This window comes from Amblyomma mixtum, chromosome 2 (assembly GCF_055824585.1).
Source record: "Amblyomma mixtum isolate Tamu chromosome 2, ASM5582458v1, whole genome shotgun sequence".
In the NCBI taxonomy this organism is placed as follows: domain Eukaryota; kingdom Metazoa; phylum Arthropoda; class Arachnida; order Ixodida; family Ixodidae; genus Amblyomma; species Amblyomma mixtum.
In genome coordinates this window covers 35431503-35448718 of record NC_143013.1, presented here as the reverse complement: position 1 = coordinate 35448718, position 17216 = coordinate 35431503, and the positions used below count along the sequence as shown (strand labels likewise).

Here is a 17216-nt window from a genome sequence, read left to right as displayed (position 1 = left end):
AGCCCCTCATTCCCCTTCCCTTGTTTGCTTTTATATATATATATATATATATATATATATATATATATATATATATATATATATATATATATATATATATATATATATATAGCACAAATTCAGCGTTGCTTGTAAGCAGGCTGCGCTGAGTACAAGGACGAAAAAACATAGACGTAACTAAAGATTATCATGTGGAAGGACATGCATTTCGGCTTTCGCAGTCCCACCCTGAAGAAAAAAAGTCTGACAGTCCATAAATAGCCAAGTGAAGTGACACATTATAGACTTTATAAAAAATTTTCCAACAGAGAGTGCGCTCAACGGGGGTCTGTTAGTTATAACGAGGTGAATGCTGTGAGGAGGACATCGTTTGCGTTTCGCAGAATGCCAGTGGTTATTCACCGCGTGGTCAAATCAGCCGCGCACTCGTCGCGGCCTGAAGATCATCTCCTGCGCCTTGGGTCGGATTGAGAGCCCAGTGACTTCGTCGAAGACAAAGTCCGGACTGTCGGGCGGCGTCTCGATGGTGAAATGCTGCAGAATGGTGGTGAAGTAGATGAAAATCTCCATGTTTGCGATCACTTCTCCCGGACACGCGCGCTTGCCTGCGAAAGTCACCAAAAGCCATGGTTGAAATACAGAGACAGAGTAGTGAAAAACAATGCACAACAATGCAGTTGCACGTCCGCAGCGGCTAATGTACACCTATGTGGTGCTTTCTAGTTTCCACATGTAGCCATGCATTCCCTGGAGTCCCTGCTGGAATTCTGAGCTCACGAACTCGCTTTACCGTGCAATGATAAATATTTTTCAGGCGTCCCACAAACGTTTGTCCATCACTTGGGTGATCACTCAGGGTTCGGGGTAATCAAGTTACCAGAGGCCGACTGCAAAATATTGGCATGGAGTGCAGGAAAAGATGGAATACACTTGTCAAGCTGCGGAGTTGAATTGTCCAAGAGCGCAATTCAACGCGAGCAGCTCTATACAAAGAGGCTACATGTCGCTCCTAGCCTTCCGCACGCCAGACGACTCCTTAAGTATATGTACCGCGGCACTGAATAGGCTGCGGCAAATCCCTTCCCTCCCCATCCCCCTTAGTCTACGGCACTCTTCCGGTTATTCTTTTCTTTTTGGCACTCTTACCGTAGGAGAAAGGAATAAACCTCTCCGGCTTCCGGGGTCGTGTGCCGTCCTCTGAGAGGAAGCGCTCGGGCCGGAAGACTTCCGGGTCTCCCCAGAAGGATGCGTCATGGAAGATGGACCAGTGCGAGCTGATCACGATGGTGCCGCGAGGGAGGACGTAGTTGCCCACCTTCACGTCCGCACTGGCACTGGGGTCAAGAAATGAAAAAGAGAGAGTTGATATTCGGCAGCAGTGATTCTTACGCAGGGTGCTGCCCAGCATCATGCAAATATGTGTTGAAGTACGAATACGGCGCTTACGGCCCATGGCCGTTGAGAACAAGGTCGCGAAGTCGAATTCCGCTCGCAGCAGCCAGTGCAAACGACATCCGTGTGCTGTGTGGACCATACGCGTGATTAAATGTGACACGACACGACACACGCGAGGCCTTTGTACACTGTGCTTATACGTGAACGTATTTTACAGCGACAGTTCGTGCGCGGTGCGGAACAGTGACAGGACATTGGCAGACGAATGGTTTTGCTGACACGAACAACGCGGGTTCGATCCCGGCTGCGGCGGTCGCATTTCGATGCAGGCAAAATTCTAGAGGCCCGTGTAGTGCGCGATGTCAGTGCACTTTAAAGAACCTTGTTTCATTCTTTCATTCATTCTTTCATTCATTCATTCTTTCATTCATTCATTCTTTCATTCATTCATTCTTTCATTCATTCATTCTTTCATTCATTCATTCTTTCATTCATTCATTCATTCATTCATTCTTTCATTCATTCATTCTTTCATTCTTTCATTCATTCATTCTTTCATTCATTCATTCATTCATTCTTTCATTCATTCATTCATTCATTCATTCATTCATTCATTCATTCTTTCATTCATTCATTCATTCATTCATTCATTCATTCATTCTTTCATTCATTCATTCATTCATTCTTTCATTCATTCATTCTTTCATTCATTCATTCTTTCATTCATTCATTCTTTCATTCATTCTTTCATTCATTCATTCTTTCATTCATTCTTTCATTCATTCATTCTTTCATTCATTCTTTCATTCATTCTTTCATTCATTCATTCATTCATTCATTCATTCATTCATTCATTCATTCATTCATTCTTTCATTCATTCTTTCATTCATTCTTTCATTCATTCTTTCATTCTTTCATTCTTTCATTCATTCTTTCATTCTTTCATTCTTTCATTCATTCATTCTTTCATTCATTCATTCATTCATTCATTCATTCATTCATTCATTCATTCTCTTTCTTTCTTTCTTTCTTTCTTTCTTTCTTTCTTTCTTTCTTTCTTCCTTTCTTTCTTTCTTTCTTTCTTTCTTTCTTTCTTTCTTTCTTTCTTTCTTTCTTTCTTTCTTTCTTTCCTTCTTTCTTTCCTTCTTTCTTTCCTTCTTTCCTTCTTTCTTTCCTTCTTTCTTTCTTTCTTTCATCTTTCTTTCCTTCTTTCCTTCTTTCTTTCCTTCTTTCCTTCTTTCTTTCCTTCTTTCCTTCTTTCTTTCTTTCTTTCCTTCTTTCTTTCTTTCTTTCTTTCTTTCTTTCTTTTGTGTGAATGAGTGTGTGACTGTGAATTTGCATATGCTTTAAATATCTTCTCTTCTACCTTTTCTTGCCTTCCCTTCTTTCTTTCACCTCCCTGTCTTCGCCCCGGTGCATTTATTACCACCGGCTGCTGATCGCGGATACACACACCGCGGAGAGGAAAAATAGACTCACCACCGCATCACATTGAGCGGGAGGACTGGTCTGTAGCGCATCGCCTCCCAGATGAAGGCCTGAGTGTACGGCAGGCGATTGCGGTCGCTCCACGACACGTGCGATTCCCGGTCGTCTTCGAGCACCGCGTCTATCTCGGCCTGGACGCGACGCTGCAGGTGGGGCTTCACGACGCACATGAGCAGCAGCCACTCGATGGAGGAGCGCACCGTCTCGCTCCCGGCGCCGAAGAAGGTCGACACGTTGCCCCTGAGTAGGTTGCCTGCGGCGCGGCGAGTGAAACGTCGTTTGTCCACTTTGTACAGAGTGTTTCATTTTATTCGATACAGATTATTTCTAAATGTGCTACAACGGCTGGAAAGCACGTCTACTGAAGTTTTGTTATCTTTCTATGCAGATATATAATGTCAAAACATAGTTGCAAATAATGATTTATTAACCGCCTGATATGCCGTAATTAATTTTATCTTCTCACTTTTAGCCTTCGTCTGCATTCAGTAAAATTGAAAACCCTCTATTCAACGCTCGTGGGCGAGCTGAACGTCAGCGAAAGACACTGACGCATAGCGTTCATTCATAATGCAGCCTCAATGCACCTGGTACATCTTAAGAGTTAGCGTCATAGACAAAATGAAGTGGTTGAACTCACCGCGGGCAAAAAAAAAATGGTCGATTTGCCTAGTTAGGCCATATGCGAATTAGGTGCGATAGCAGTTCGGTTTTCACTTTGGTTCCGGTGTTGCGATCCATTGTTCATGGATGGCAGTTGTTGGGATAGCGATTAATGGGCTAATGTCCATATATGCGGAATTGCTCATTATCTGCATTCATAGATCCCTGGGAGTTTTTCCTACCACTTCTGGCGCAGTGGTGCAGCGATCAAGCGATGGACCACTGCTCTTCTATGGCAGGTGCTGACATCGGTGGAACTTCCTTTGTTTGGCTTGGGTTGCGATCCAGGTTGCTCTTTCAGGATGTATTGGGCTGCTGCCTGGCACGGTGGGCAGGCCGCTGACCATCCCACCGACTGGTGGACAACCTGGTTGGTTTGGTTTGTGGGGTTTAACGTCCCAAAGCGACTAAGGCTATGAGAGACGCCGTAGTGGAGGGCTCCGGAAATTTCGACCACCTGGTGTTCTTCAACGTGCACTGACATCACACAGTACACGGGCCTCTAGAATTTCTCTCCCAAAGAAATTCTAGCCGCCGCGGCCGGGATCAATCCCGCGTCTTTCGGGTCAGCAGCCGAGCACCATAACCACTGAGCCACAGCAGCGGCGATGGTGGCCAACCTGCCCAGCTATGTGGCCAGGTATACGTATATACATAGCTAGGTGGACAACCTGCCCAGATATGTATATACGTATACCTGGCCAGGTTGCCCACCACTCGATGGGGTGGTCAACTTCCTGCCACAAAACCAGCTTCAGACAAACAAACACACATCGGCTAAATGCGGGGAATGGCCACTATAGGTGCTAGCGCACTAACAAAAGAACTGAATGCCTGTTTTACATATGGAGCCCAATATACTATGCCATCACTGCCTCACACTTTTGATCTCTATTTCTGTCATTTTACCGTCGACAAATTTTAGCTATATCGACGAGTTGCGTCCACTGGAGAGGTCGCTTTGCCTGCAAGCTGCTCGAAAGCGCATGTATTTTGGTGCGATGTAGCCAAAATTTGTTGGGTCACAGCGCCGAGGGTAACCCCGTTTTCGAAATTCTAAAAACTGATATGGATATTACTTACGGTGTGCTGCACGCCTTAACAGTAATAGTTACGATCCTGAGTGTTAGCATGTATTACCTGTACTCTGATGTACGACACCGCTGACAAGGCTATGCCGAATAAAACGCTCTTCCAACTCAAAAAAGCCTACTTTTAAAAATTGTGTAAAGTCTTAGATGAAACCCTGTATGACGCTGGGGCATAACCATGAAGTGCACTATGTTCTCTCCCGACGTCTGCCATTGTTAACCGCAATGAGAGGACATAGCGTGGCGCTACGATCCGTCGGGCCTGACTTTCTCTGCCAGTTTAAAATTAAAATTCCTGCCTTAACCGCAGGGCCAATCCTCGCTATTGCGACGATGCGGTGAGATCTACCAGGATATGCCATTATTTTTATTCTCATCTCCGACTATATACTGTTCATTTAAAGAATCTCACGCGACCAGAATATACACGTAACCCTCCACTACGGCGCCCCTCAAGGCCACTGCATCACCTTGTGGCGTTAAGCTCCATACACCATATGTCACCGTCTTTATCCTCTTCTTCCTCACCTGGTTACATCGGGCTTCAAAAACAGTTGAGAATTGGCGCTATGAGTACGAAGCGTGTAAAAGTTTCCAGACATCTTTACTCTCTTCCGCGAAGAAATAACAACGAGAGCTGTCGCTTATCTAGTGGCGCAATGGTTAAATCTGCCGAACATCGTCGTTTCGTGCTGAATACTGAGTCTTTGATCAGGAAATCACTGGTAAAAAACAAGACCGTGAAGTTATGCGGGAAGTCTTTTTGTCTTCCGAAATATACACAACACATGCCATCGGGCTTACTCACGCGTAAATGTCTTGCTCCCTCCGTTTTGCTGTTTCATCTCGCTAAGGAAGCTGTCGATGTAGTCCCGGACCACGCCATCCTGGTAGGTGTCCTGATGCATGGTGATTTTGGAACTGAAATAAAGAACATAATGAAAGACGGAAAACTGAGGTGTTCAGATGAGCCCTTTCATGTCCAGGAGTAAGCAAGCTGACAATTGTTGTAAAAAATTCACAGGCGATTATTGCGATTGATGCGGATTGGAATGCGCTATAAACTGCGACTCAGGAGGGTGTGAGTGATTTGTCTTGATTAACTTATTCTGCTCATACAAATGACAAACCACCTCTTCTATCACGGCGCAAATTGAGGTGAAGTGAGACGCCTTTGCTTTCCGGAAACGATATGCAGAATCACACAAGGAACTTTGCAGACAGGATTCAATAACGTGGAGGAATATACAGGCTGCGGCCTTCTCAAACACAGGGAAGTACCACAAAACCTTGTCCAAAAAATACGAAGACAACAGATATGCGCCGCACGTGGAGAAGCCTCCGACATCATTCACATGATATGAAACGGCAGACTAAAATTGGAGGTGACACTTAAGCTCCGCCTTAAGAGTATGACGCGATAGCACAGTATATTATTTTTATATATGCAGAATGTCATTCTCTACTCTACATTCATAGGTCCCTGGGAGTCCTTGTACCCCTCCTGGCGCAGTGGTGCAGTGGTTAAACGTCCTGCCACTGCCCTGCGATGGCAGATGCTCCCGGCTTTATCTTCTTGAGCGACCAATCATTAAATGTTGCCTGCCAATGTGAGCAGTTTGCTCACAATCCGGTGGGCAGGTTGTGATGACGTCACAAGGTCACGTGACCTAGGTGGACCACTTACCACCTGGGTTGCTCTCTGGGCACCACCTTCCAGATCCATGTTCGCGATTTTTCGCTCACAACTCCAACAGCGCCTAAGCTGGACTTCCAGGACAACTAGGCCTTTAACGCTGTCGCGTTCAAATTAGAAAAAAACAATACTAGAGCGCTCAGCCAGACGAAGCTGGAAACCGGGCTGGCCACACGGGTTTTTCTGAGCAGCGCTGCTCAGCAGAGCCGGAGAGTCAGCCCAAAGCATTGTGATCCTGGATAAAGGACGGCCACTCGTGCAATTCGTGAAACCTGCACTGGCAGGTGGCTCTTTCTGTCAAAGCCACCGGCAGGAATACCCGAGTAAATCGGGTAAGCTCGGGCAGTAACTCGAGTTGCTAGGCAACGGCACAAATTCGGTGACGGTGTTGGTGTCGGGTTTGTCGGTGTTCGTACGACGTTGATCTGTTCGCAGGCCGCTGTGCAAGAGCACTAGGCTATCGCCTTAGCCGAACACGCCTCGTGTTAAACTGGAACTCACTCTGGCACTGTTCATTGCACATCGTCTTCTTCGTTCACTAATACTACGATGCAACTAGTGTTAACGCTTTAAGCTATGTGGCGGTATTGACAAGTAGATGCACGATGCATGCGTTGGCATGGACGACGTTGTTCTAGAAACACGGCACTAGAGCAATACGCGTTGGCGTTGACAACATTGCTGCAGAAACACGACACTGGGGTATAGGCCACCGACATACCGTCTTTGTCAAAAGTAACCAGGCTTCATGGTTTGCTTCTAGCTTGTATAGTGGAGCCCTTGTGGCTATCCTAACGATCAAAATGTGTTGGAAGGTAAGAAGACCCTCAGTCCTTACCTTTAACGACCATTTCAGCTTCAGGGAAGCCGTAAGGGATCCACTGTACGAGCTAGAAGCAAACCATGCTGCCTGGTTACTTTGACAAAGGCGGTACATTGGGTGAACTGGTATTGGCGATAAAAATTTGAAGACGCGCATATCTTGCGCCCTGGTTCAGTGTACACCTCAGTAGCGCTTTCAGGTACGTGGTGGTGGTGTCCACCTGCACAAAACTGTGCTTCCGCACACTACTACGTGCTTAGCAATGATGAACCACCAGCAAATATTTTTAGAAGTATCAGTGAGACTGCATTTCACAACACTATTTTTTAAAGGCGGGCAACAGGTTTCGTCGCTCTTTACAGCGGGATAGCGCATATCTGTTCCAAAAGCATACTGTCTATGGCAGGCTGCCACTCACTCTGCGAATTCCTCTCTGCGGGCGAGGGCGTCCCTCAGCTTGTAGCAGGCGCCCACGCGGAAAAAGACGAGCAGCTTGCGGAGCCAGAGACAGAAGTTGAAGATCGACACCTGAGCTGCGAGCGCCGGGATGAGCTCGATCAGCTTGTCCAGGTAGATGCGCTCCGGTTCGTCGTACTCGAAGCGCCGTCCGAACACCAGCGCCGAGATGATGTTGGACATGCTGGGCGTGAGCAAGGCCGTGGGCACTACGGGCTTGCCCTTGAGGGACTCCAGCTCGCGCGTCAAGTAGGACACCTCCTCCTGCGGGGAGTTTTTCAATTAAAGAAATCGGATAATTAGTAAATGGCTGAACGCGACCAATGAATGGAAAATATATAAAAAGACAATGAAATTTTTAAAAAGAGTCTGCTTGTCTTACACTAAAATTTCTAATTATTGATGTAGCGGATTTACCAAGAATTCGAGCTTCCTTGATGAATTTAGTATAGTTGAGAAAGTTTATTTGTTAATTTGATTCACTTATTTTATATAATGAAAATCAATTGCGATCTGGAAACTGATGAAATTTTGCGATTATTTATTTTCCATTTAACAACAGAATTATGACATAGTGGACAGAACAACTACAATATGCAAATTCTCACGTCCCAAATTTAGGTTTATTCATTAACCCCTTTAAAATTTGGGAAACCGTCGTGCAGAGAATTCGAGACACCGGACATTTAGTCCATCCTGTCCTACCTGCGCGAGTTGTAAAGGTGGCCAGCTGGGGCAATGGTATTCTCGATGAAAGCTAAACAAATGTCTGTTGATTTTGTCTAGGAAGTGCAGATTGCATTTCAAGCAAAGTATATTTGGTCACTATCGTGCAGCGGATTGCACCTTGTAAAAGTGGTGAAATGTGACGGTTTCTTGTAGTTTATTCTTGTCTACTGCGCGCGTTCTTTCCAGTAACACAAAGAACAAAACCGAGACTAACATCGGATTATGAACAGAAACATTAAAGGCTCACGCATATGTGCCTCTCCATAGCAGGCGAGGCCATGCCCAGGTTCTTGAACGTCTTGAGCGAGAACCGCCGTTGCTCCTTCCACAGTGGTCCGTTCAGCACAATGAGGCCTGCTCGGAAAATAAAATAAAGTAGCATAATACTGCTCTTTTTGGGAATCCTACTTAGTTGAAAGCTGGATGCGTGATAAGAGGAGTGGTTGATCTTGAACAATAGAGTTTGAGCTCGAGACGCTCCACACACGCCGCTCCGTAGCAGGAAGCACTATGCACTACGTATACATCATGATTTGACAGGAAACAGCATAGTATTAGTATAAAGAGATCAAAGATACTCATCAAGCAGTGCTAAGTGGGGTAGAGGAGTCGCGCTGTATGCGTTAGTTTTCGTTTCAATTGGACCTTGGAAACAGAAAAGTCATGGACATCATCTGCTCGCACTATGTTAGGGTAGTGGTGGTGTGACATTTTTATATATAGCCTTATGTCAGGCGTTTAGCAAGCCCTGAGCCAAGATGACGAGGGCGCGTCAAAGTCACGTCCTGGGAGGCGAGCCAGATGGGCCACGTGGTGGGGGAAACTAGAACAAGCGGGGAACTGAAATGATGTGTGGCATTGTGTAAGGCAGTGTACCATACCTCGTATGTATGTGAACAGTTAGAGCAGTGGGATGGGAAACTGTACCGATACAAATAAAGTTCGGCTGGTGTATGAAGGAGATTGAATGAGGTTCGGCTAAGAATGCAAGTTTCCTGGATCGACAAAGTTGGATGTGGCGGAGTAGTATGGGCCTGGCAGATGGATGGGTGCATAGGGGATGCGGCAGCGTGTCCACCGTTAAAGACAAACTGATCAGGGTCCTCAACACACTATACAAAGCAACACCAGGACTTCCCGCTCAGGCTTCCACAGACGCCCTATATAAAATGGCCTTCTTCACATCCTTCAAGCCCTGCTTAACCTACACCAGAGACAAATCACTTTGCTGTGCGCTTCGGAAAGATTCATGGCGCTTGCCACCACGAGCTAGAATGTTTTAGATCCTGTGTTATCAAAAGAATAAACAGCGTTTTAAAACGTTTCAGTGTTACAGTGTGGTGTGGCATGATCTGGACGAGACCCATTTCAAGAATGCAAGTAAGACCGTATATAATACAGCGCAGTGAGTGCGTCGCCAGTATTCCAAAGCATTTGAAGCTTTCATCTACTTTTACTGCGAGGGAGACTGCACTTTTTTATCTCTGTATTTTATGGAGTATATTAAAGCATACTGTATGACACCTGTATAAGCTGTAAGGTAAGCTACACCATATTACCATATGTATCGCAACCAACTAGCCCGGCAGATGGTGTTATTCAACCATATTACCGTTCCCGCCACTAATGCAGAATGGAAAGCATATACGTTTCAGTTCATCCAGTAGAACTCCAAACATGCCTGCTTTTGTTGGAGGCGTATCACTGACGACGTGTCTGGTGCTTGTGTTGACTGCGTCTCTCTTGTCCTAGTTTGTGTGCTCCGGAACGGGGTCTGAAGAAAAAATTGGCCGGCTTTCGTCGGCACGTCTGGCACGTTGTCGGCACGTCTGGCGACGATATAAGACAATATATTTGAAACCCAGTTGCGGCAGTATTTATTTTAGTTCTGCATGGGTTGTTGCTATGCTAGGTTTGGCCAAGGTCACCCTCAGTGTCACCATCTTATATGCTACAGCTGGCACTTAACGGAGCTTCCTCCCATTGGCTGCAGCTTGCCCGAAGCTCCTCCGAACTAATCCGAACCTATCCAAGTTGCTCCGAGACTGCACACAGGATTCTTCGATGGGACCATGTTAAGAGTGCTTTCGCACTAAGTGTCGGATAGGGCTCTCAGACTTCGACAATCCTAACACCTGCACTCACCTTGTGATTCCTCGTGGATTCTGAAGGGCACTTCTTCTGGCCTTTGGAGCAACGCGTCCTGCGTGAAAGCTTCCTTCACGGAGTCAAAATCGCACAGGAACGCCACGTACCGGCTTCCCACGCTAAACCTGCGGGCAGATTGAGTGTGAGGTTATAGTAAAGGTATTGGATACCGATAGAATAAATGTTTAAGTACAGCCTCTACCACTGCATGCTCATGCACCCTCTTTCTTACAAGCGCAGACGCAAATGTTATCATCGAAGACGAATTTAAAACCAGTTCTCGTTGTCTGCTGTTCCCACACCGACATCTCTTGGTCGGTGCACAGGGCTGCTCACGCAATGTGGTTGAACCGGCAATACGCCGATCGATGGACAGGTCATTTCCGGATAGTGTTCATTATGTACAGTACGGTCTACTGTTAAAGGGAACATACGATCACGTGGCATGCGCGCTCCGCGGAGCACTGCCGACTAGAACTTTTGGGAATTGTCGGCACAATACACATGTGCAGTAAGCATGACGGCTGGTCGTTCCGCGCATGCGCCTGATGCCGCCTATTCTCGCTGCATCTAGGCGGCAGGGCTTCGTGAAGCGCGGAGGGCATGCGATCGCATGTTCCCTTTAATAATGGACCGTATTGTACTTTAGTGTATAAGATTAGTAGTCATGGACGTAACCGCTAGTAGATGGCATCGATCTACTGGACGCGTAGCATCCTCGTACGCAGAACTTGTGCATGACGTCACCATAGTTTAGGACGTCGTCTTGGTAACCGGGGCTTTTTTTTTTTTGCCTCCGTCACTGACCATTAAAGAAGCAGTGCTTATGTGCGGCCGTTGCCTCTGAAACTTTTTCTCTCAGTTGCAAGCGAGTGATGTATGAACACATGTGTCAGAGCTTTGAGACTTGTGCTGCATATACTATAGGCAGATACGCAGACACTGTTGAGAAACGCCGCGAAAGCTGCCAGTATTTAACAACTATGTAATTTTTAGGATGCCGTAGAATCAGAGCGAAACATTGAAACACCGGCACTAAGAGAGGAAGGAGAATGCCGCATGCTTTTTCTTCATGGCCCAAATTAAAATATTCAGGTGAAATGCAGTTTTATTGCATTCTTGCTGAATCACGCGGGCATACAAATTACAAGGCTTGCTTCTGTTCATGTCTACCGCTACCACTTTAAAAGGAAGGAATAATTGGAGTTAAATCTGAGGGGCGATCAACTGGTACAAAAAATATAATACAAATTTGTCAAATGTTCCTGGTTGAGGCAAATTACACCAGTGGTTTTCGCGGAAGATTTGTTTTAATTGCGACTAATTCCGGTACTTCCCATGGTAATGGCCGTCCACTGCAGAGCTAGGAGTTGCCACGGGGTACGAGCAAAAAATACGCACCCGAACACGTTGCCGTACTTCTTCCTCAGTTCCTCGACACCGCGGTGGTCCTTGGGCATGAAGGGAAGGTAGCCCAGGAAAGGCACCCCTATGGGGCCAGGTGGGAGGTCCTTGCGCAGGTTCCTCTTGAGAATGTTCCATAGGTACTGCACCAGGAGTGCCCCCCCTCCCGCCACCAGACCCGCAACGAGGCACTTCCAGAACACTGCCTGCATAGCTCCGTCAGTTGTCCTCTTGCATCTCTTCCAGTTGCACGGTCTGCCTGATGTCCGATGCCGCCCAGCGCTGGAAAGCCACAGCGCGCGTAGTGGTGAGCGCGTCGACTAAGCGGAATACGCCTGTTCCCGCTCCATTGTACAAACATCTCACGCAGCGTTGCAAAATGCAAAATTCAAAGTAAAATATTTTGTTAGGAAAGGAAAGGCACAAAAATCGTCGCACTTTCGGTGCACACGTGAGCCGCACCACCAGAGAAGGGATGAAGAAGGCAGCGAACGAAGGTGGAGTGAAATAGTTGCCGCTGTGGAGTGCTCCAGATTCATTTCGCCGACCTGGTGGTCTTTAACGTGCACGTGGACACGTTTTCGCATTTCACGTTCATGAATGTTTTTAGAGGACTCTGCGATTTCTTCTGGTTGTGCCTCATGGGGTCATTACATTAGTATTATTCGGGTTGACGATATTGAGACAGATAAGAGAAATTTGAAAAAGGGAAATGAACAGACTGGCAGCTAGAGGCCGAAGAGGTTAACATAGTGATGAAAATTATTGATGGCTGCATTAAGGCTCATGACACACAATTAGGCTTTTTAGGTGTGACAGCGCAGTAGAAATCGAGATTTAGATTAGCCTGCCACAGATTAAAGGGTGGAAATGTTTCTCCGTTGCAGTGAAACCTACGCACTTCTTTTGCAAAGATATATGTATGTAATGCGTTAGCCATACAATGTACAGCACACCACTGCTTTGTCCACGACGGCGTGGTTAGAGTACTGTCCCAACCTAGCTCCATGGCACCACCTGCCATGTCACCCCTGTTATGCCGTGGCTCGTCAGTCGGCCGTATGGCGCACTTAGCGCGACCTCTCGTCGTCTCTAACTACTGTCTAACTACTCGTCGTCTCTAACTACTGCGAGTCTGGCACTGAAACTCGCATCGTCTTTAATTGTCGTCTGGTATCTTTTCTTTTTTGGCTGTAGGTCGGTGTGCGCAGGACGTATCCTTCAAGTAATTGTGATGAACGTTTGGGGCGCGGCGATCTCTGCTTTCTCATCTGGCCAAACGAACCCGTAAACGTGTCGCTGCACCACCGAACTGCAGTGGAACTCCGGCACTTCGACCGTGTGCGAACACACCGTGCTAATCTATCGCGAGCTGCTATTAGTTGATGACGCAGTTTATATTCGGTAAGCATAATCTTGATCAATTTCCAGGTAAGTAGTTTTCGAAGGAATGAAATTGGGCGTGTCATATAGTGCACCATGTATTACAGGAACTAAATAGCCTGGTATATCAATCACAAATGAATCCGCGGACAGTTTCTGCTCATCAGCCAGTTCTTGCAAGACTTAAGGATTGCACTGTCCAGTTGATCAACAGAGATGCATGAGGCAGGTAGGGAACAAACACAAAATCCTAAACGCTTAGAATGCCCTTGTCAAAGGGCACACACTCGAGAGCTAGCTAAGACACAAAGAGCAATAAGACCAATACTGTTGCATCCCGCCTAAGTAACAGTTTCGCTTTCTCTGCGCCCTGTACTAACCCACAGACAGGCAGTCAAGGCCAAGCCCGAACAACCACTGAAGTCGTCAAGAGCATTACGCTTCGCTTACGCACCGCCTTCAGGAGCTGCTTCGGGAACTCGAGTTTCCGCTGTCACCGAATACCTTCTGCCAGTGAAGTCGCTTCGTTGCGGCGGTGACGTAGGGAGTGGGTCGCAAGTTTGGCTGCAGGTATACCTGAACCAAAAGCGAGACGGTGCAATAACGCCACCCCGTTCAGTCCAAAACTCTCCTAACTGTGCGAACGTTGCCAGCTATAAGCCAGACGACAGAAGAAGCACGAGAGCACGGCACCATAAAACAGAGGCGCGGAGACGCGTCGCAGAGCTGCTATGTGATATGGGACAATGATAAGGTTCTGATAAGACGTTCTCTTTTGGCCGTAACAACGAGAATGACCTCTCTTTACACAGCGACGGCGGAGCGCCTTAGGAGCTTAGTCCAGGTGGGGGAGTTTACGGCTGAGCTACTTCGTGCGGACGGAAGATGTCGACTGTTGTGTATCAGGTTACGGTCGTCGGTATCCTAAAGTAGCAGTGCTAATGTCGAGCAAACGCAGCACGAGTTCATGTTCTTTGCACACATGCCATTACGATTACAAAGAAGGCTGCGACATTAACTGAAGACGCGTTGCTGTTATTGCGTGCGCTAGCGCATACGCATGCTTTGTGGACATTTTTTTTTTGGTGCAAGGTACGTTTTACACTGAATCCTGAACCACCTGAAAGAAACAGGAGGAGGGTATCGCTGGCTCGTAGAGGTTGTATTGATATTAGATTTCCGAGTTCTTTGGCAGTTATTATGTGTACCACATGCATATCAATATTCCGAGATAATCGACTAACTTGAACCTTGCGTCACAAAAACGAAATCTTTGTAACCTGGAAACTTTGCAGATAAACTTAGGTTATTCCGGTACACGGCTTGCAGAAAGCGGAAAGTCTGCAAGCAAGCTCTCTTGTCAGGCTTGGCAGAAACGCGCAGACTAAGTGGTTGTGACATTTACTAAGCACGATGCCGCAGCCTAGATTTCCGGAAACTACAGCCCCATAACGAAGGAGGCAAAATGCAGTAACGCTTGATTACTTAGATATTGGTGTCCGTTTGGATCGCTAAGCTGTTGATATTGATGCGAGCATCACACTACTGCGTAGCACATACCCGATGCTTTGAATTTCGGACGCAAGATCGTATTAATTTTAAACTTTCCAGCCTTGAGTTATTGAACAGAGAAGGGCAGGGTAACGAGGGCTCATTTTTTGGCTGAGAGGTAATTGATTAAAAATAGAACAAAAAACAACCAAAAACAACCAAATGCTACCGAAGGGATCAGAACTCATGACTTCCGAATTTCGAGCCGTGTGCTCTACCATAAGCTACGAAGACGGCTGTCCCGTCTTCTACTTTCGGGGGGTGTTCATGTTGTGTGTAACCTAACCTTGAGAGTGTTAACTAGTGCCACCCTCGTACGTAGCGGGGTACGTAAGAAGGAAGGAAGCGAACAGCCACTGAAACAAGAACAACAACAAAAACTTAAGGGAATGTTTCAATTGTTTTGATTTCTTTAGTTTTTACCTGATACGTATGACATAATGAGTCCTTCGTTTCTTTACTCTTGCATCCTCAATAGTTTAACGAGAACCTCAGATCTGGCAGTACTGATGTCATAGGTGGCATAAGGCGCTTTCGAATAGTTCCTGCCTTCACCTTTCGATCCCGTCTTTATGACAAACACTAATTCAGGGTGTGCTGCGCCTATCGCCTGCATTTGCCGCAAATGTTAGAAGTTAACAAACGACGTTGCCAGTTATGGGAAGTCGATGCAGGGAGCTGGAGTGCAACAGTTTTCGTGAATGTCCTGTCCTGAGTCCTCGTAATCCCTGCAAAGGGGAATTAAGGGTCCAGAAATTTTCCACAATGGCCTGAACGCGTGCGAGAAGCGGGTATTGAGTGCGTATTTCTTGGAGACTTGTCGCCAGTTGCACAGTCTTTGTTTATTTGCGCTTTTGTGAATGCTGAAATTATGCTCGCCCTAACGGTGGCATCATGTTTGTGCGTCACGTATGTACGATGTTTTATGCTATTTCGCAGTTACGTCTTTCGTGAGAAAATAGACGTACTTCATCTCATGGAATTTCAGAAGCGCAGCTTGTTGGGCCAGTTGGCGCATGGTACTGGGTAAAGAAGTCAGCAGAGCAGGACGCGTACACAGAAGAAAGATTTCACACGGACGACGCAGTTCATCTCATGGCTGTGATGATGTAGCTAGGATATTCTCATCCCGCTCCTGTAGTCTACAGTAGGCGTTTAGCTTAGATTCACAATCACTTAAGTGTTCTGAGTTGCAGGGAGAGCTGAGAATGAACAATAGGGGATGTCCTCGACAAATGCGGTAGATTAGCTTCATGTGCCACAATCTACATTTACGGTACATATCAGAGTGTACAAGCGCCACGAGAAAAGATATGGGAGAATCAACAGCTTCCGTAGTGTTTGGGACAGCTGTGCACGCGATACCACTCCCTGAGAAACAATGGCTACGGCCGGTGATTGCAACGCTGTAGCTCAACATTTGAGAGCCAAGACCCTGGGGAGCTGAAGGGTGTTTTTTTCTTTTAAAATTTTTTTCCCGTGAGTCATTTGCTTCTCAGCAACCTCTAGCCAGAGCACTGGAATGCATCACGGCTGCATATCGGCGGCCAGTGCGTTTAAGTGTTTTATATCGCACACCGCTCCTGGAGTCGATGTCCGAGCGCGGTGCGATGTAGTTGTATCGTCTTGGGTCAAGCGGCGATTTGCTGGGTGAAGCCGAAAACTCGAAGGCTGTGAACACATAGCCGTAAGACCTAACGACTATGGGCGTGCAGCTGGTGGTTTGTTTTTATTCATTAGTTCCTCGAAGGCCCCATTGAAGGGGTATCACATGAGGGAGTGAAACAATAAGCAGTTGATTGTTTCGATGGGTGAGCTCAATAATGATGAGTAAAGTTAATGCACTATGATGTCCGGCAGGTCATTCCAGTCTCTTTACCCGGAGCTTTTTGCTTCCACTGTGATACCAGTGCTCTGTAAACATGCACCTTCCGTGTGTGCAAGGCTTGAAGGCTTGTAGCAGTTGCCGGCGGTTTGGAAGAACCAATGCGCCGCTGAGCGGTAGTAAGTTAAGCACTGTGGTACAGATTCCAGCCCTTGGCTATTACCTGGTGCTCCTTGCAGCTCACTGGGTGCGATGTTCTGCATAACAAGGACTTTGACGAGCGGCTTCATTTGGTGAGTGAAGCTGCATTTATCTTTCCATTCTTCAGACAGGTGTGAAAGCATGCGCCTGGTTTAGTTGACATGAATAAATAAGGAGTTATTAGAGACTGATTAAAAGCTCTTTACGCTCTTTGTGCACCCATAAGCTCAAGCAACTCCATTTTGTTTAATAAAGTCTTCCTGCTGCTCATTCTACCCCTTCTCACTAACTCGGCCACAAAGCTACCGTCACCAGCGTAATCGACTAAGCGCTGTACACAGTTCTCCGCGACAACTTTCCGC

General features: G+C 46.6%; 1 protein-coding gene across 4 annotated transcripts; it reads right to left on the bottom strand.

Annotated features, from left to right (window-relative positions):
* Positions 1–258: 258 nt before the first annotated feature.
* On the bottom strand, positions 259–14010 carry LOC149358970 (cytochrome P450 2J4-like). Of its 4 annotated transcripts, none has more exons than XM_089571142.1 (9): positions 13732–14010; positions 11892–12153; positions 10488–10615; positions 8590–8696; positions 7576–7877; positions 5447–5559; positions 2876–3137; positions 1147–1334; positions 259–605 (listed from the first exon to the last, which is right to left on the bottom strand). In XM_089571142.1, exons 2-9 carry the CDS (start codon positions 12104–12106, stop codon positions 415–417), a joined length of 1506 nt encoding a protein of 501 aa, XP_089427268.1. In that variant the 5' UTR covers positions 12107–12153; positions 13732–14010; the 3' UTR covers positions 259–414. The 4 variants fall into 4 exon arrangements, with proteins under 4 accessions (XP_089427268.1, XP_089427269.1, XP_089427270.1 ...); XM_089571143.1 differs by having other exon boundaries at positions 11892–12149; XM_089571144.1 differs by having other exon boundaries at positions 11892–12176; positions 13782–14010.
* Positions 14011–17216: the final 3206 nt, after the last annotated feature.

Coding starts and splice junctions, on each gene's coding strand:
- LOC149358970 (XM_089571142.1), bottom strand. CDS start 12,106: ATGCAGGCAGTGTTCTGGAAGTGCCTCGTTGCGGGTCTGGTGGCGGGA. Junction 7,878..8,589: donor CTATGGAGAGGCACATATGC/GTGAGCCTTTAA, acceptor AACTCCCCGCAG/GAGGAGGTGTCCTACTTGAC. Junction 1,335..2,875: donor CCGCTCAATGTGATGCGGTG/GTGAGTCTATTT, acceptor TCTTGACCCCAG/TGCCAGTGCGGACGTGAAGG.